Below are 20,712 nucleotides of genomic sequence, written 5' to 3'. Positions count from 1 at the left end.
ACATACTAAATAAATGTGTGTGTGTGGGGGGGGGATATTATTTTTATTATTATTATCAATAATAATCAATATTATTATCAATAATATTGGGGGAGGTATTATCAATATTACCTATTGCTGAAGCTCAAATGTGCTGAGTAACACAAGAGAATGAATGGAATGCAAAGAATGCTTCAGTAGGCTACACATAAATAAAAAAAAATGCTCGAAATGTAAACTAAAAATGCTAAAACTTTACCAATTTTTTTTAATAATGTCTACGTGTATCTGAATGCATGCTCTGAGAAACTGCCTTTAAGACCCAGGGGAAACAGCTAATTTGCTCCAAATAGTACTATAAGGCCATAGTGGCAAGGATAATGACATAATTTTCATTTTTGGCTGAACTATCACTTTAATATAAAATGATAATGTTGTAATTTGATGGCAATGACAAATTCAATAGTGTTTTTGATTGATCTCTAAGGTGGAAGACTACTACAGAGTACTAAGCTAGAGATATCATCATTGAACTAAGCAGGAAGTTATGTATAAAATGTATATATAAAATCAGATAAAAGTCATAAATTACACAATTTAAAATATGTTGCAGATAACTGTGAATGGAACTCCGATAGGCTAACTGTGTGGGTGTGAATGAAAAGAGCGATGCCTATTGAATCTAACGTGTTCCGCCCTCTCTGCTCTACTATTGGTCAGAAGACACGTCACTCTTGCATGTTTGAGTTCTCATTGGTCCCCGCAGTGTCATCGAGCGCGTTCTTTGATGACGTAAAGGCTTGACCTTCCTGTACTAGAAGTTGATTGGGTAATCTTCGAGTCAAACATGAGCTTCTGATTTCTATTGGTTAGTTTAGACACGCCTGGCCTCCATTGCCCAAATCCCAAATCTGAAGGTTAAAGTCAGTCATTCTCCATCACACCGCACTTCAATCCGGCGGTACTTGCGTATAACTCTCCACACTCTCGCTCGTAATTTACAGAAATATTAACACAATATCATGTCGATATTTGGTGAAGTCCCGCAGGCTGCTCCTGTCGCAGTGTTTAAACTGTCAGCAGATTTCCGTGAAGATCAGCACCCCAACAAGGTGAATCTGGGAGTCGGAGGTGAGAGATGCGCTTTTTAATAAACACACACTTACATATCAGAGTTTACATGAATGTATATTTTTGCATTCTCCGCCCATTATTCTCTCTCTGTGACAGCAATAGGCCTAATACATAATAAGACCTGAACACATCTTTCTGCATCAGTTAATGTAGATCTGTCTCGTTCTGAATTAAGATGAAATAATGTTTTATTTTTATTTTTTAATAATTATGTTGATAGACATAGCACGTGATCACAGATCAGCTGTTTTCTGGAGGCATCAGTAACATGAGATTTTCCATACGCGATGATATGATATTAAAGGGATAGTTCACCCAAAAATGAAAGTTCTGTCATTTATTACTCACCCTCATGTCGTTTCAAACCCGTAAGACTTGTTTCAGTCCAAATGAATTGAGCGGTTTAGTCCAAAAGTTTCTCAAGAGACACAATCGCTTTATATGATGAACATATTGAATTTAGGCTTTTATTCACATAAACATTTATCAACTCACACATCAGTTGTAGCAAAGGAAGCTCAAGCATGTTCGCTTGACGTGCGAGAACCAATGAGGTTCATCCTTGTGTATTATGCGTCACTTTTGAGATTCCGCAAGAACCAATGAGGTTCATCCTTGTGTATTATGCATCACTTTTGAGCTTCCGCAAGAACCAATGAGGTTCATTCCTGTTTGTTACGCAGAAGGTTTGAACTTGAGCAAGAGGTTTGTTCTCGCGCGTCAAGAAGGTTCGGTTGAGCTTCTGTTTATGTTCACTAAACAATGTTTATATGTGAATAAAAGCCCGAATTAAATCTGTTCATCATAAAGCGACCAAGTCTCTTCAGAAAATTTGGACTAAACCGCTCAATTCATTTGGATTAGTTTTACTATGTCTTTATGAATGTTTTGAACCGTCAAAGTTGTAGTTGCATATCTGTCAATGGAGGGACAGAAATCTCTCAGATTTCAACAAAAATATCTTTATTTGTGGTTTCGAAGATGAACGAAAGTCTTACTGTTTTAGAGAGAGTAGCCTTATTAATAACAGTATTTAAATTTTTGGGTGAACTATTCCCTTTAAACTACAGGGTGGGCCATTTATATGGATACACCGTAATAACATGGGAATGGTTGGTGATATTAAAGTCCTGTTTGTGGCACATTAGTATATGTGAGGGGGCAAACTCCTCAAGATGGATGGTGACCATGACATATACTAATGTGCCACAAACAGGACTTTAATATCACCAACCATTCCCATGTTATTACGGTGTATCCATATAAATGGCCCACCCTGTATTATGTTTAACTACAAGAATATCATGTTATACAGTAGGCACGTTATGCACACAGATCTGATATGGAATTATATTTGCTAATTATGTACATATTTTTTAAATGCCCCATGTCAAACCTTTGGACACACTTAATTTGTGTTTCTCACAATCTTGATGTTAAAGCTTTCATTCTTGAAATAGTTTTTGTAGACTAGTATAAATGTAAAATTAAATTTATGGAAAAAATATGGAAAAATTTCATTAAAAGTTTTGACTTGACACATTAAACTAAAGGCATATCATGACATGTAGGCTACAGTGATCTAACATTAAACCCAAATCATTGAATGCAGGTCCAGAGGCATCTATGGTTTCTAAATATATTAAGGGATAAAGTTACTCTTCCGGCATTGGTCGTTTCCATTGGTCGCTGACTATGTGACTGATCTCCAATGAAAACAACCAATGCCATGTTAGCGGGGGGTGAATAGATTGTGTTATGTCAACAGTATTATTGTATAGAAGCAGTCGTCATGTGTCATCTGCTGTGTAGTTATTCCTGATCCCGGTTAGAGAGCTTGACCTCGGAGGATTCTGGGAGGATTATCTTTATCTTCTGCTTTTCCTGACGCCCTGCCGACACCACGACTCCTGAGGTTCTGGGACAGATTAAAGACGAGCAAAGGATGAAAAGTCACCTCTCTAAAAATCCCTGAGTCATGATTGTGTGGACTGTTTTTGAACAGCTTCTCCTGTCCTAGTCCTTCCTCAGACTGAAATGATTATCCCTCTTGAGCAACCCAGAACACTGATTTACAGTGTGTGACTATTCTTTTCATACTTATGCAGACGGTGACAAAAAAAAAATCAGTATTTCTCTTTTTTTTTTTTTAAGACTGCTACTAAACCTTGATATGTGGCACAAATTGATCTAATGTGTGATACATTCAGATATGCCACTTAAGTGAAATTAATGCTCTGCTTCCCAGTCTTTAATTCTAAAACTTCCCCAGTTTATGTACAGAACATAATTTATTTGGTTAAGTTTTGTTCTATATTTGTGTAGGATTTGTAAATCAAGAATTGCATCAGGACATGAGCAGCACACGTTTATGTTGAATAAGCTCATTTTGCTCTTGGGTAAAAGTTCACAGATAAATCCTGATCAGGCACCCCTGATAAAAAGGAACAATTACGCATGACAAATATTGATTAGAAAGCAATTCAGTGAAACTTAGGGTGCTGTAATATACACTATCATTCAATAATTTGGCTTAGTAAGATTTTTACAACTTCTTTTTTTTTTTTTTTTTTTTTGCATTTAGGTTTTATTTAAGGTTGCATTTAAAAAAAATAAAAGAAGTAAAAACAGTAATATTGTGAAATAATATTACAATTTGAAATACCCATTCTATTTCAATATCAATATCAATGTTAAAATATTTTTGTTTTCAAGATTCTTTAATGAACCTAAAAGTTCAAAAATCTCTTTACTGTCACTTTTGATCAATTTAATGCATCACTGCTGGATAGAAGTATTAATTTCTTTCAAAAAATGAAAACTTGCTGAGCTCCTTTTGAACGGTTGTGTACAAATCACAAGTTTGCCTCTGTGTTTGGAAGTGGTCTGGTTGTAATCGTCCTCTGCTTCTTCTTTAGCCTACAGGACAGATGAATGTCAGCCCTGGGTTCTCCCCGTGGTGAGAAAAGTGGAGAAGATGATCGCTGATGACCATAGTTTGAACCACGAGTACCTGCCCATTTTAGGCCTGCCAGAGTTTCGTTCCAGTGCGTCTAAGATCGCTCTGGGTGAAGACAGTCCTGCCATCAAGGACAACCGGGTCAGATGAGATGCTAAAAATCCTGTTTTGACCACCTGTATTAATAACTGTGTGTCAGCAGCCATGTTTCCTCCAGTCTTTAGTGTCACATGATCCTCTAGAAATCACTCTGATATGCTGATTTGCTGCTCAAGAAACATTTATTATTATTATCAATGTTGAAAACAGCTGTGCTGCTTAATATTTTTGTGGAAACCATGATACGTTCTTTTCGTTTTTTTCTGTTCGAAAGAACAGAATGTAGTCGAAATACGTTATAAATTACCTTTATGTAAATTTTGTGATTAATTTAATGCATCCTTGCTGAATTAAAGTATAAAAGAAAATCGTACTGACCCCAAACTTTGGAACAGAAGTGGCCAAAAGTGTTATCCGGCCTAAGAACATCTTCATCTTCAAATTTTCACAAAGACATCTTCACTCTTTATGAACACATGCAAAACAAGTGAGAGAACCAACAAAATATTAATAACAAAAATAAAAATAAAATATGTAGCTGTAAGTTACCCCTTTTTTTGCCATATAATTTTGTCAGATAAATCCCTTAACCAAGTTTAGGTTTTTTGTTCTTCCTCGTATTTTGATGGTTTATTCGAACTTGTAGGGTCATCAAAAACAAATCCCCAAACCAATTCCCTGAGGACATCTCTTTTTTTGGCCACTACTGTATGTGGAGAAAAAAAAGAAATATTTGAAGAGTTCAGATGCAAAAGCCTCTAAGTGCCATCTGAAATTTTCTTCTAGAATGATCATTTTTATCAAGCTTGTATATTTAAGTTCAGTAATTTCACTTAAATGGCAATGAAAATGACCTATTAATTGTCATTTAAGTGAAATTACTGAACTTAAATATACAAGCTTGATAAAAATGATAATTTTAGAAGAAAATTTCAGATGGCACTTAGAGGCTTTTGCATCTGAACTCTTCATTTATTCACCCACAATTCAAGTTTGACAAAAAGTAATGCATTTCTCTTCTTGTTTGCACTCGCATCATTCTAATGTTGTTTTTGTATTGCAGGTAGGAGCTGTGCAATGTTTGGGTGGTACTGGCGCTCTAAAGATCGGAGCGGAGTTTCTTCGCCGCTGGTACAATGGAACTGACAACACAAAAACTCCCATTTATGTGTCTGCACCCACATGGGGTGAGCACGAGACCTAATCACACATGGAAAATACTGTGATGAATGTCATTCTGATAATAAATTGGCTACGAGATTGTACAAAATATATGTAAAAGTTTCACCTCAAAAGAGCATAACTAATTTCATGCTGGCCTTGAGTTCAATGGTTAACTTTGTGTTTATATGTTGTCGTCTCAAATGCCAAAAATGTTTAACCAGCTTCCATGTTCAGCTCAGTTTGTGGTCTTCCGTTCTAGAGAACCACAATGCCGTTTTCTCTAACGCTGGATTTGAGGACATCCGTCCATACAAATATTGGGATGCAGGGAAGCGTGGACTTGATCTGACAGGTTTTCTGGGTGACCTGGAGGTGAGAAGTGATTTTGAAATTCCATTTTCTTCCACAAAACAAGCACTTTATAGTTACTTATTTATCAGTTATTGATAAGATATCTAAAAACCTTGGAATATGTGCAGAAAGAAGTGCCTTTTGTCATTTACCACTGTCATTAAACTTAAGCGTGACAGATTTTTATTTTCTGCTGGGCTCATATCAAGCCAGTGCGATTTTCTATAAATATATTTTGAAAGAAATGTACATTTTTATTCAGCAAGGATACATTAAATTGATCAAAAGTGACAGTAAAGACTTTTACATTGTTACAAAGTTCAGTTTGAAATGAATGTGGTATTTGGAACTTTTTATTCATCAAAGACTCCTTTATTAAAATATTTAGCAACTTGCTAGAGCAGAATGCTTTCTGGAGGATCATGTGACACTGAAGACTGCCATCCTGCCATCACAGGAATAAATTACATTTTAAAATAGAAAACATACTGAAATACTGTTTTTACTGTATATTTGATCAAATAAATGCAGCCTTGATAAAGAATATATGTTCAAAAACATTACAAAAAATCGTACTGAGCCCAAACTGTAGTGTATTATGATTTCTTTACAAGGAAAACAGTGATCTGTTTGAAAATAAATATTTGCTATATAATTTTTGCGTGTAATTGAAAACATGTCTGTCCTGCCAGAGCGCTCCTGATCACTCCATCTTTGTGCTGCATGCCTGCGCTCACAACCCCACCGGTACAGACCCGACCCAGGACCAGTGGAAGCAGATCGCTGATGTCATGAAGGTGAGACCATCACAATAACCCCACATCATCTGGCCAGTTGCATAAACTGCTTATACTAGTCTTAGGCCCCGTCCACACTACTGCGTTTTCGTTTAAAAACGGAGACCTTTTGCTACGTTTGCACCTCCCGTCCACACTAAAACGGCAAAAACGGAGACCCAAAACGGAGAAGTTTAGAAACGCTGCCGACCCGTTTTTCGTTTTGAATCTCCGGAGGGCGTTTTAGTGTGGACGGGTCAAAGCGGAGGACTTTAGAAACGATGACGTAGTAGAGGCTCACGCTCGGCTCTATGATTGGGTGTCATCAGTCATGGCGTATATCTTTGCTAGCAGCTGTTGTGCAAGTAAATTCTGCATTTTACAATGCTATAACTGCCTACATGCGCCGGAGGCAAGCTATTATTCGAGCGATCTGTGACAATTCCCGTGTGCAGCGGCGGCATCGACCGTACATGGAGCGTCGGTTTTGGGTTAACCCGGGAAGAACCAGCGCATGGTGGGATCATTTTATCAATGAAGTTGTGTTTACACCGGCACGCGCATGCCCAGTGTTGGTGAATGGTCACGTGATCCGCGTTTTCAGTCGTTTTAATGTGGACGGAGATCAATTCTAATACGCAGCTAAAACGCTGGTGTGGACGGAGATCGTATTCGTTTTAATTCTCCGTTTCTAAACGAAAACGCAAAAGTGTGGACGGGGCCTTAAAAGTTAGTCATCTCATTTTTTCTTTAAGAAAAAAGTCAGTACATGAAAATGTAGAACGATCTAATTTGAGACTGATTACCTCTTATCTAACTGTCAGTTGGTCAAACTAGTTCTTAAAGGGATATTTCACGCTAAAATGAAAATCATTATTTACTCACCCTGGTGTTGTTAATGCCACATAATGCCTTATGCTCTTCTTTATTTTATGGACCACAAAAAAAAAAGGCATATTCCGAGTGTTCTGGGGGTTTACGATATGAAACATAATGTATTATTTAACAAAAATCCTGACCTTGGCCGCTGGTCTTCTGTGAAAGGCTATGCGTCATGCGGGTTTGACTGACTCTTAGAGCCGCAGTTTGCCCAGAAAAAAAACACACAATTTGTGAGAAAGCAAGATTAACAAAAACGTGACATGAAATGCAATCCATGTACCTTCTTCTCTGAGGTGAATATTTCCGTTGTGTTCGTCGCAACAAGAAATCAAAAAAGACAGACAACTGTCGTTTTGAACTGTCATCAGACAAACCGGTCCGGTGATATTGGACTCAGTGAAGAAAGTACACAGATACTTTTTGGGATTTTATTAATCTTAATTTCTCACAACTTTGTGTGCTTTTTCTGGGTGAGTCGGAGTAAACTGCAGCGCTAATAGAGTCTTGTTTCACTGAAGACCAACGGCCAAGGTCAGGATTTTCATTAAATAATACACTAAAGTTACAGTTTTACAACAGAAGCTCATGCTCTATTACTTTCCTTGAAACATATTGAAAATACAAGAGAACTGAACTTCATATTGTTTACTGATTCAAAATCCTGTCTACAAACTCTGGAGTCTTTGAAGACAAACCATTCAATAATCATTGATAAATTAAAGCAAATCAGTTACGGAGACTCAAGTACAACATTGTTTTCTGCTGGATTCCAGGACAAGCAAGCAGACTTGGTTGCAAAAAAATCAGTAAATGCCAAATCCCACCCTTGGACATAAATCCCTTAATCAACCAATATATATTAGTGAAATGGCAAGCAGCATGTCAAAACTATTAAAAATTATTATTATTGTTGCAAAATTTTGCATGTCAAAATTCTGTGGTTGGGAAAAGATGTGTCTACCCTTTTAAATCTAGACATGACCAAGTTTTATATACAAGGTGTCAGATAGCTCATACTAGACTGACGCATGGGCATTTATTGAAAATGTCAATACTATAGTACCAATAATCTTGTCTATAAAACATACTTTTATGAGACAGCGCTTTTTATCTGGACAAACTTTTAAAGACTAACACTTATTTATGGATCCAGAAAAACTTCTAGCAAAAGCACATTAAAAGAATCTTTTATCGAATTGTACTTGTTTTTGTTTGAATTGTATTAAAATGTTGGTTTTCATTCAATTGTATTTATGATATTATGTTGTTAAATGTGTAATATGTTTCTGCAGTGTAATAGCTGGTGATGCTAAACTCAAATATTACTACAACTACTACTCATTAAATAATACATAAAATGTAATATCGTAAACCCCCAGAACACTTGGAATATGCGGAACGTTGCATGGGATCATTCTGTGATACTTTTACATCTTTTTTTAAAAAGCTTGACGTTAGTCGCTATTCACTGCTATTATATGAACAAGCGCAATTCTTCTTTTTTTTTTTTATTCCCCTTTTGTGGTCCATAGAGCATACTACATTAAAACAATACCAGGGTGAGTAAATTATGACTTACTTTTAATTTAGGGTGAACTATCCCTTTAAGACACAGTCTTAACATAGAGGCTAAGTTTATGCAACAGGTTTAGAACATTGAAGCACATGATACAGAAATGGAACTTAATTGCAATAAGCCATTTAGGCACAACCTGCAATTACAACCTACTGTTGTCCAAATTTAAACTCTTGATAGTTTGATGAATACAGAGTTAACTATTGCATAATTACCTAAACCCAAAATATCATATACAAATTGTAGAGTCAGACAGGACAAAGAATGTGAAGAGTTGCATCATTGGAGCTGTAATTCCCCTTTGTTTTCTAACTTTTTTCTTCTCTCTCCTCTCTCTTCAGCGAAAGAATCTGTTTGCCTTCTTTGATTCAGCCTATCAGGGTTTTGCCTCAGGAAATTTAGAGAAAGATGCCTGGGCTATCCGCTACTTTGTGTCACAGGGTTTTGAATTGTTCTGTGCCCAGTCGTTCTCAAAGAACTTCGGTCTGTACAGTAAGTGATTCCAACAGGTTGTACATTCCTCGCTACAGATTGCATTTTAATGCTGGAACCATTCGATTTTAAAGAATAACCTGACTCCACAGATGAGAGAGTGGGGAACCTGACTGTTGTAGCTAAAGACCAAGACAATTTGAATCGTGTTCTGTCTCAAATGGAGAAGATCGTTCGGATAACCTGGTCCAATCCTCCGTCCCAGGGAGCTCGTCTGGTTGCCATCACACTCAACACCCCTGAGCTTTTTGCTGAATGGTAAATGCAATTCAAATGAATCTAGTTTTGTTATTTTAAAGAATATACAGCGGGGGAAATAAGTATTAAACACGTCATCATTTTTCTCAGTAAATATATTTCCAAAGGTGCTATTGACATGACATTTTCACCAGATGTTGGTAACAACCCAAGTAAGCCATACATACAAAGAAACAAACAAAAATAAGTTCAGAAATTAAGTTATGTGTAATAATGTGAAATCACACAGGGAAAAAGTATTGAACACATGAAGAAAGGGAGGCGCAAAAAGGCATGGAAAGCCAAGACAACTGCTGCAAACTTACAGTAATTAAAAAGCAATCCAGCCCCCTGTCAGTGGAAATTAATAACAGCTGGTTCAGTCCCAAATGATGGCCTACAAAAAGGTCTCATTGCCAAGGTGTCACACAAGACACATCTCATGATGGGTAAAAGCGAAGAGCTGTCTCAAGACCTTCGCAACCTAATTGTTGCAAAACATAATGATGGCATTGGTTATAGGCGCCATTCTAAGCTTCTGAATGGTCCAGTGAGCACTTTTGGGGCCATAATACGGAAGTGGAAAGACAATAATTTCACCATAAATTTGCCTCGACCAGTGCTCCTCGCAAGATTTCTGATAGAGGAGTGAAAAGTGCAGATGATAGAGGATAGAGGAGTGAAAAGGAGTGGATAGAGGAGTCTTGTGTGATTTCGCAAGATTTCTGATAGAGGAGTGAAAAGTGCAGATAGCAGGTACTGTTGTCTCAAAGAAAACAGTAAGTAATGCACTCCACCGCCATGGCCTGTATGCACGCTCACCACGCAAGACTCCATTACTGAAAAAAAAGCATGTTGAAGCTCATTTAAAGTTTGCTGCACAACATTTGGAAAAGCCAGTGAAATACTAGGAGAATATAGTGTGGTCACATGAGAGCAAAATGTAACTGTTTGGATGCCATAATACACACCATATTTGGAGGATAAATGGCAGTGCACATTACCCTAAAAACACCATACAGCTTGGTGTTGGCTCTTGGACAACTCTTCTGATTATTCTTTTCACTCCTCTATCAGAAATCTTGCGAGGAGCACTGGTCGAGGCAAATGTATGGTGAAATTATTGTCTTTCCACTTCTGTATTATGGCCCCAAAAGTGCTCACTGGTCCATTCAGAAGCTTAGAATGGCGCCTATAACCAATGCCATCATTATGTTTTGCAACAATTAGGTTGCGAAGGTCTTGAGACTGCTCTTCGCTTTTACCCATCATGAGATGTGTCTTGTGTGACACCTTGGCAATGAGACCTTTTTGTAGGCCATCATTTGGGACTGAACCAGCTGTTATTAATTTCCACTGACAGGGGGCTGGATTGCTTTTTAATTACTGTAAGTTTTCAGCAGTTGTATTGGCTTTCCATGCCTTTTTGCGCCTCCCTTTCTTCATGTGTTCAATACTTTTTCCCTGTGTCATTTCACATTATTACACATAACTTAATTTCTGAACTTATTTTTGTTTGTTTTTTTGTATGTATGGCTTACTTGGGTTGTTACCAACATCTGGTGAAAATTTCATGTCAATAGCACCTTTGGAAATATATTTACTGAGAAAAATGATGACGTGTTCAATACTTATTTCCCCCGCTGTATGTACAGTGCTGGTCAGAATAATTTGCCCCCTTGGTAAATATGATCCAAGATGGCTGTAAAAAAAAATATTTTTGATATTTTATTTAAACTCAATGCAAAAATCTAACCTTTCATTGAAGTAAAAGAATTGAAAGTGGGGGGAAAATCACATTATGAAATAAATGTTTTTCTCCAAAACACTTTGGGAACAATTATTTGCCCCCTTTTATTAAATACTTTTTGCAACCTCCTTTTGCCAAGATAACAGCTCTGAGTCTTCTCCTATAATGCCTGATGAGTTTGGAGAACACCTGACAAGAGATCAGAGACCATTCCTCCATACAGAATCTCTTCAGATCCTTCAGATTCCCAGATCCATGTTGGCGCTTCTTCTCTTCAGACTCAGAGCTGTTATCTTGGAAAAAGGAGGTTGCAAAAAGTATTTAATAAAAGGGGGCAAATAATTGTTCCCAATGTGTTTTGGAGAAAAACATTTATTTCATAATGTTTTTTTTTTTTCTCGCTCGTGTAAGAAAAATATCCATATTTAAAACTTTATCAACTGAAATAACTGCTTCCGGCAGACAGCCGTACGCATCGATTTACAAGTCTAAAACGAGAATTTTTAAAGAGAAATGTCGGAAGAGAGTTTGTTCCCAGCCCTGTTTGTTTGAACCGTGAGAGGTGTCAAATCTTATGGAGTTATATTAATTTATTGATATGAATTTAAGGTCAGTGTTTGATGTGATTATTCTTTTGGCATTTTTTTTATCTTCCAACAGGAAGGACAATGTAAAGACTATGGCAGACAGGGTCCTGTTGATGCGTGCTCAGCTGAAAGAAAAACTAAAAGCACTAGGAACTCCAGGAACCTGGGAGCACATCACTGAACAGATCGGCATGTTCAGCTTCACAGGACTCAATCGTAAGCACCTCCTTTACCTAAGATTTCTGTATTTGAATTTTATACAAAATTTCCATCCATTGGGATTACACCGTTATTTTTTTGAGAGCAAGTGAACTTTTACTTTGAAAAGCCATAATTTGTTTGCATTTGCCACTTGATATTTTATCTAATTCATTGTATGCTTTTCTAATTCACATCACTAAGCCATTTCAAAATGTTCTGTTTTACAGCTAAGCAGGTGGAGTACATGATAAAAGAGAAGCATATTTATCTAATGGCGAGCGGTCGCATCAACATGTGTGGCCTCACCTCCAAGAACATCGACTATGTGGCCGAGTCCATTCATGAGGCCGTCACTACAGTCTAATAAGCACCTTTACCACACTTCCTGTTTGTGTGTGTGTGTCCACATGAACATAGACGCACACAGACACACACACATACTGCTTTTCCTGGTCTAATTTACTCATCAGCATTTCAACATCCTGTTTTAACTTGTAATTATAAGGTGTTGAATCGGCCCCAGAAGATATATATTTCCTTCTCCTAAATATTCTCTGTAGTGAATATTTCAAATAATCTTGTTTGTATGAATAATCACTTTGTGGTAGTTACAGTCAACCAAACGTTTTTGGATTTCATTGACCTGAAGTTCCATCTTGAATGATTTTGTGATCTTTCACATTAAATTCACACAGCTTAGTGTCACTGAATCAGTTATATAAAGTTGAAGGGGAAAGATCTTAAGAACTAGCTTAACTTGTTGATTTTTATTATCCCATTTCTGAACCTTTCACTGTATTGAGTGCTCAACTGAAGGACAATGTGCATGTTTCAAGTTTTATGTGTCTGTATACATTGAGAAACTTGCACACAGAGACGACTCTAGAACTTGAATGACGGGGGGCATTAGATTCACTGTTAATTCCAGTGTGATTTGTTTGTCACCTGATGCTCTTACCTCAATTGAAATGGTTCGAAGCAACATTTTACCTTTAAATCAACGGTTTTTGTGATTCACTTTTAAATGTATTGTAACTGAATGGAGGGACAAACCTGGTATTGTGTTCTGTGTGAATAAGTGCATTCTGGCATATTGGGTCTCTGACAGCTGACGGGGAGTGAATTAATACAGAAAAGTGATTTGGGGGTTTAATGTTCTTTTAAACTTTTCGTCTTTGATGATGTTTTTTCTTGAACTTCTGGGTTGTGAAGACCCCAGGCATTCTTTTGCACTTTATTGTCTTATGTTTTTTTAATCTGCTGATTCTGATCTATCACTTTCACTGCTGTGTTTCAGGCTCATTTGTGCAAGACTGCGCTGTTTATTGAATGAATGTGTCATTAGTCCAAGTACTCCCACCCAGCTTAGTCTTGTAAGATCAAACCTCTAGGAGTATAAAAGCTCTTCGAGCACAAATCGACTAATCGAAGTGCATTGAAATAAATGAAGCTGATGAATAAACATGTTGTCTTACATGTTTTATTAGCACAAGTATATACTGTATGTATATATATATATATATACAGTATATATATATATATATATATATATATATATATATATATATATATATACATATATACACACACAGTTGTAATCGAAATTATTCAACTCCCATTGCAAATCAGGTTTATTGGCAGAATTTACAGACTTTCAGCCGTTTGCAATGAACAAATTAAACAAAAGGAATTGAAATAGTGTTTTCCCCAAACTTCTGTAGTCTCAAAATTATTCAACCCCCGAGTAGAATCCCTCACAACAGCACAAATCTGCAAAAAAAAGTTGTCTTAAGCAGACCTGATGCAACTAATCAAAGACTTAATTAGTTGCACTAGATGTGCTTGAGCTAAAACACATGAAATATCTCAAGTGGCTAGGTTTGGTGAGTATCACGTTTGACTGCATGTTAGAAATATGGTCAGAAAGAATGGTTCAAGAGAAGAGAAGAGAAGATATCATCGGACTTCACAAAAGGAACAGGATACAAAAAGATAGAGAAGGTACAAAATGTTCCTAGAGACGCCGCTGAAATCATAGTTCACAGTTAAAGGAATAGTGGTTACACTTCCTGGACGGGGCAGAAAAAGCTATCAATGGCTACAACCAGATTTCTGAGAAGGCAGATTCAGAAAAACCTTTGAGTAACTGCAAAAGACCTTCAGTAAGACTTTGTGGCAACAGGCACTGAGGTTTCAGCTTTCACTGTAAAGTCATTCCAGAACTCGAAGACATACACCACTACTGGCCCAAAAGCATTAAACAAAACTGGAACTTTTTGGCCCTATGGATCAACTATATAACCCTATGGTCTGGGGGAAGAAGACTGAAGCATATGCTGAAAAGAACATTCTGCCTACAGTTAAGCATGGTGGTGGCTCGATGGTGCTCTGGGGCTGATTTACATCCTCTGGCACTGGAAACCTGCAGCGTGTGGAAGGCAAGATGGATTCATTGAAGTATGGAAATCCTAAAACGTCATGTCATCAGGGAGGAAGCTGAAACTTGGGTGTCATTGGACCTTCAAACAGGACAATGCATATATCAGGAGAACTTCTCACAAAAAAAATCTCTGCCTAATTCACAATAGGTTTGTGCGCACATAAACTTGTTCTTAACATCTTTCTGATGTAAGTGAATTTGGAGTATTCTAATTTCTAAATGAATGGTTGCGTGCAAGAGGTTAGCCATTTGCATAAAACATGCCCAAACCATCTCCATATAAGGGCTTTCCGCACACACTTTCCTTACAGACCTCTCATTAGCCATGCATGGGCTATGCTATGCTATCTGCATTATTCAGAGAAACCTTGCAGCTGAAGCAATAATGCAGCTTTACTTACTCTTAAACTAGTATATGATGGAATATATTTAAGATGAAATTAAATAGTATTATTTAATAATTTTTATTATATCATTTTATGGATTACATAGCTAAAATATAACTTCTTAACACGATTATGAAGCCATATAGACTAAGTGCTTTTTACATGTGGTTTCAGTTGTTCCTAAATTCTTTAGTAAATTTAGAATAAATTCTATTACGAAATTTTGGTGAATCGTGATTTGTTCTTAAAATCGTTCGAATGCACATTTCACGCTCAAATTTGTACGTATGCATGCTTAGTGAATGAGACCCAATGATCCCAACCATACCTCAAATTCCACCAAGGCTTGGTCGCAGAAGAAGTCCTGGAAGATTCTACAGAGGCCATCACAGTCACCTGACTCGAACCCCATAGAAAATCTCTGGTGGGATTTGAAGAAGGCGGTTGCAGCACGCAAACCCAAGAATATTAGTGAACTGGAGGCCATTAGGAATGGGCTAAAGATTCCTCAGAAACGCTGTCAGAAGCTGGTGTCAGTTATACATGTTGTTTGCAGCAGGTCATAACAGCAAAAGTGTGTTCTACTAAGTACTAAAGATGTTTGCCATGAAGGGGTTGAATAATTTTGAGACTGCAGAAGTCATTTAAAGTTGCATTTTCAGTTGAATTTGGGGAAACCACTTAAAACATTTGTGGTGTTGAGCTATTTCAATTGCTTTTGTTTGATTTGTGCATTGCAAACATCTGTGTACATCAAACAAAAGTGTACATTTTGCCAATAAACCTGATTTGCAATGGGGGTTGAATAATTTCAATGACAACAGTATATAAGTATTAAGTATAAGTAAGTATAAGTATTTCTTACAATCTTTTTTCGGTATTTTAGTATACTTATTGGTCTTGTGTACTTTTTTGTGATATTTGCTATTTTTGCACCTTCAGTGCTTTATAAACCCTGTAATGCTCAAACTTGTAAAGTTTTTAATATAACAGGGTTGGCACAAAACATGTTTTAAAAGTAAATGCATGGTGTATGGTTTTAAAATGTGTGATTTATAAACTGCACATAGACTGGCACTAGAATGTATTCTTATCTATTCAAGTTGTAAGCATGCGCATTTTAAAATGGCTGTGACAGGGTTGACTTAAGAAGCTATAAGTTTTGGTTCTTTGCAAATCTGGAACCATATAAGTTTGGGGATCAAAAGTTTAGGAATCTGCCATTTTACAGGCACAAATCACACTTCTGACAGTTGGACCTTAGATTCTGAATGATCAAGTGGCATTAGCTCCATGATAAGCATATTCAAAGAATGTGTGCCTCAAAATAACAACCAGCAAAGGTTATCCTGAAATAGCCCTGCAGTCAAACCCATAGAATGTCAGTTTCTTTACACTCACGTACAGTGTTTGGGGTAATGCATTACAATTAACATGAGTTATGTAATCAAATTCCCATTTCCCAAATAGGCATTGTGTGCACTGTGTAAACATTATGGTTATTGTAGTTCTAGAAATGTGAGCATGCAAAAAATGAGCAAAATTTTAGCTAAAAATCACCTTTGTGTTTCATTAGGGCCCGAGCACCAATGATGTAAGGACCCTCTTGGAATTGCTCTGTTTATTTTATTTTATTCATTGCTGAAATAAGAGTGTTAAAATGTATTTTCCTGCGTCCTATTCTTCTGCAATCCAGAATGACGGCACAGCTGAAGGGTTTGTTTGAGCCGAGCCCTCTTCTGTACAGGTGTGAATTTGCATTTCCTTCAGCCTGAGGCTTATTCATTTCATGTTTGGTGTGAAAAGGCCTTTACTTTTGCCAACAAAAAACAAGAAAGCCCGGCCCATGTAAGAAAAAGTAACACAAAAGTAATGTAACACATTACATTCCATAAAAAGTAACTAACACAATTAGTTACTTTTTTAGAGAGTAACACAATATTGGGGCTGTGCAACGATTAATCGCAACCAAAATAAAAGTTTGTGTTTACATAATATATGTGTGTGTACTGTGTATAATTATTTTGTATATATAAATACACACACATATTATAATTATATATTTATATTTAACATATTATAGTATATTTAAGAAAAATGTGTTATTTATATATAAAATATTTATTATTTATATATAATATAAATATATGATATATAAATGATCATTTTTATCAAGCTCGTATATTTAAGTTCAGTAATTTCACTTAAATGGCAATTAAAATTACCTATTAATTGTCATTTAAGTGAAATTACTGAACTTAAATATACAAGCTTGATAAAAATGATCATTCAAGAAGAAAATTTCAGATGGCACTTCATGTCTTCATATATACATGTAAATATTTCTTAAATATATACATGCATGTGTGTGTACTTATATATACAAAATAATTATACACAGTACACACACATATTATGTAAACACAAACTTTTATTTTGGATGCGATTAATCATTGTACAGACCCATGTTTTGATCTAAAAGTTTCTCATGAATGAAAAATGTATCTGTGTATAAATACCATAAAATCCCTTTTGTAGTATTGGTTAAAATCAGCATGAAACGGAGGTTGCGATAGGCTTTTCTTCCCTATAGTGACATATACCTGAGTGAAACGGCCTCTCGAACAAGAAACATTGTAGGGGGGCCTTGATTTTGTCCATCAGGAATTGATAAGATGGTTGTGGTTTGCTATTGGTCAATCTAATATGAGTGACAGGTTGTCTCGCCCTCACGCCAGTAAACACACCATCACAGGAGAGATGTCACCGTAAGAGGGAAGGGGTTCATTTTGATTAAAGATTACAAGGGCATGTGAATTTCACCAAATTATGTGCACGGATAATTATTTTATATGAAATAATGCAATAAAAATGTCAATCTTGATTTCATGGTGACTTTCACAGTGTTCACTGTACTGAAAAATTATGTTTTCCAAGACAAATTTGATTCAAATCTTAATTTATTGGGAAGCTAGTGGTACTTTTCATACTAAAAATACCACATCACAACTTAACAGAACATTTTATATTCTCTTTTTATATATATATATGTCCTTTTTTAATAAATTCATTCACAATTCATCAGGTGCTTTCAAATAGAAGTCTTTGTAAACTCTGTAGAAACATATATCTATCCTCCGGCCAACCCCACTGCACAGAGAGCGAGAGCTGGAGAGGATTTTCTCCACGTCTTTAGCAAATACCTACAGTTTAAGGCTTAAATATACACGTCGTCTAATGTGTTGTCTCAGTGGATTTTGTGCATGTCTAGTCTTGTCAGTCAATACTTGTGTTTGTTTGGATGGGTTGATTCAGACGTCGGCATGCGTCACTCAGTCCACCCTGCAATGCAGCACTGTGACGTGAAAAGGGCTGTTCCTCTTTCTGTCTCTCTCTCTCTCTCTCTCTCTCTCTCTCCGTCAGCATGTGCTCTCCGTACAGTGGCTTTAGCTCACAGTATTGCACAACACAAAGTGTCCATGTGGCCTGAAAGCGAGCAGGCACATTCAGTTCACTCCAGCTCAACAAGATGCAAAGCAACTTTATAAAAGGGGCTAGCCTGGTTATTGCTATTAAAAGTTACTAGGGATAAATATCATGGGAGAAGAAACAGACATCCAGTGTTTTCCAGCTTGAGTCTTTGTGCTTTCTTTGTTCGACTCCCTGGTGGTGCCATATAGGTCACTGTAAGCAAAGGGGTAAAAAGAGTCTCGCTTGTCGCCCAACAGTCTATATCACCAGTGTCTGCTGCATGCATGCAGGAGAAAGGTATTAACTTGACATACTCGCTAAAGAACAGCCTTTCATGCAAAACACATCCAAGCCCCTATAATCCTATGGCATAATGTAATCATGTGACCTGTTGTTGGCAGGAATGAGCTGATTGGTTAGTTTGTCATGATCATGGCATGCTGGGGAAAGTCATGGCAGTGAAGCAATAATGGGTGCTCAGGTATTTATATAATGTTTGGGTGATTGTACACTACCGTGGTCAGGATTTTTTATTTGATATATAAGGATGCTATTTTTTTATTTGATCAAAAATACAGTAAAAACAGTTCCATTGTGAAATATTATTACAATTTTAAATAACTATTTTCTATGTTAATATATTTTAGAATTTGATTTATTCATGTGACGGTAAAGCTGGATTTTTTTTTTCACATGATCCTTCAGAAATCATTCTAATATGCTGATTTGATGCTCAAGAAACATTTATGATTATTAATAATGTTGAAAACAGGTGTGCTGCTTAATACATTTTTTCACGAAAGGTTTTTTTTAACAGCATTTATTATAGAAATAGAAATTATGTTACATTATAAATATCTTTACTGTCACTTTTGCTCAATTTATGCTTGCTGAATAAAAGTATTAATGTAAATGTAATTTCTTTCAAAAAACACAAAATCTTACTGACCCCAAACTTTTGAACGTGGTATAAATATGAATGCCACATAAAAAGGCTCTTAAAATGTACACAAAATATGAAGTTTAGAGATGAAATTCGCATAGAAGTATGCTCATGGAATGAAACGTGGGTGCGATTTTCAGCATTTTGCAGCAAATAACGTTTTGAAAGTTTTGAAAGGGCTGAAAAACAAAAAAATAGGCTTCTTGCATGTTTTGGATATTGCTTATTATTTTATATATATATATAATTTTTATATCAATGCTTCAAGTTTGTTCAAGTTATGGCTTGCGCATATTCTAACTATCTATATTTCATACATTAAACACAATGCTAATCTAATAATAATTATACTGCTGTTTGAGAAAAGCATGCCAATATAATAAATGTTAATTTTAGACAAATAAATCTATTGTCAAATATACGTGATTGGATTAGCACTGGCATCTCGGACTATTTTTTAAAAAACTATTCAAATATGGCCTAAAATAGCTCAAAAAGAAAAAGAAAAGCCATATCACTTTGTACCCTGTGCTCTCAGCGTGAACGGAAGTGCAGAAATAAAAGCAAAATGATAAGAAACCAACATTAAATATTCATTCTTTTGAAAACAGAAAATAGAAAAAAAAAATTCTGACAGCACTTACCTAATATAGGTATTTTTCCCTCTGTCAACCATTTAGCTATTCAACAGAATATGAAATAAATGGGTCTGATCTGTCTCAAAGTGCTTTGATATTAATAAATTCATCTTAATTGATTTCCAGGCACAGCCTGACAAATACTCCTGGCTTAATATGATATAAAATCACACAATAAACACTTTGTTTCAAGAGAATTCTACTGACAGATGACCACGTTTAGAGACGTACTAAAGGTTCTGCCGTCTCATTGGTCAGATGGTTGGCTTCATGTATCCAGGCTTGTGCTTGCTGGCTTTGCCCGGGTCAGAGGTCAGACTGTCATAACCACAGTGACTGGAGATGACATCATCATAATCCGGCATCAAAACTGTAGTATATCAATGGTTATGTAGCATTTCGTCAATTTAAAAAAGCATGTCTTGCTGCATGTTGGAAATTTCAGGTTTGTTGAAACAGGCATTGAGCGTCGTCCAGTTTCAGTGCTGAAGGCAAGGCTTTATGATGCTACATCCTGTTGTGGTGGTCTGTGGTTGTGCTTTCTCTCTCTCTCTCTCTCTCAAGATCCAGAGGAAGGCTGGAGAGGATTTCACATTTGTCGGAGAAGCAGGAGAGTGCGAGAGAGAAGCAAACCCATCAAATGAATG

General features: G+C 36.4%; 1 protein-coding gene across 1 annotated transcript; it reads left to right on the top strand.

The window, feature by feature from the left end:
• Positions 1 to 865: 865 nt before the first annotated feature.
• On the top strand, positions 866 to 13,649 carry got1 (glutamic-oxaloacetic transaminase 1, soluble). The gene is made up of 9 exons (XM_081350544.1): positions 866 to 1,110; positions 4,032 to 4,213; positions 5,235 to 5,358; positions 5,595 to 5,707; positions 6,379 to 6,483; positions 9,262 to 9,412; positions 9,505 to 9,670; positions 12,060 to 12,202; positions 12,415 to 13,649. The coding sequence occupies exons 1-9, from the start codon at positions 1,002 to 1,004 to the stop codon at positions 12,549 to 12,551; spliced, it is 1,230 nt and encodes a 409-aa protein (XP_081206670.1). The 5' UTR covers positions 866 to 1,001; the 3' UTR covers positions 12,552 to 13,649.
• Positions 13,650 to 20,712: the final 7,063 nt, after the last annotated feature.

The sequence above is a fragment of the Scardinius erythrophthalmus genome, assembly GCF_964197995.2.
Source record: "Scardinius erythrophthalmus genome assembly, chromosome: 21".
Taxonomy (NCBI): Eukaryota; Metazoa; Chordata; class Actinopteri; order Cypriniformes; family Leuciscidae; genus Scardinius; species Scardinius erythrophthalmus.
This window is presented reverse-complemented; position numbering and strand designations above follow the sequence as displayed.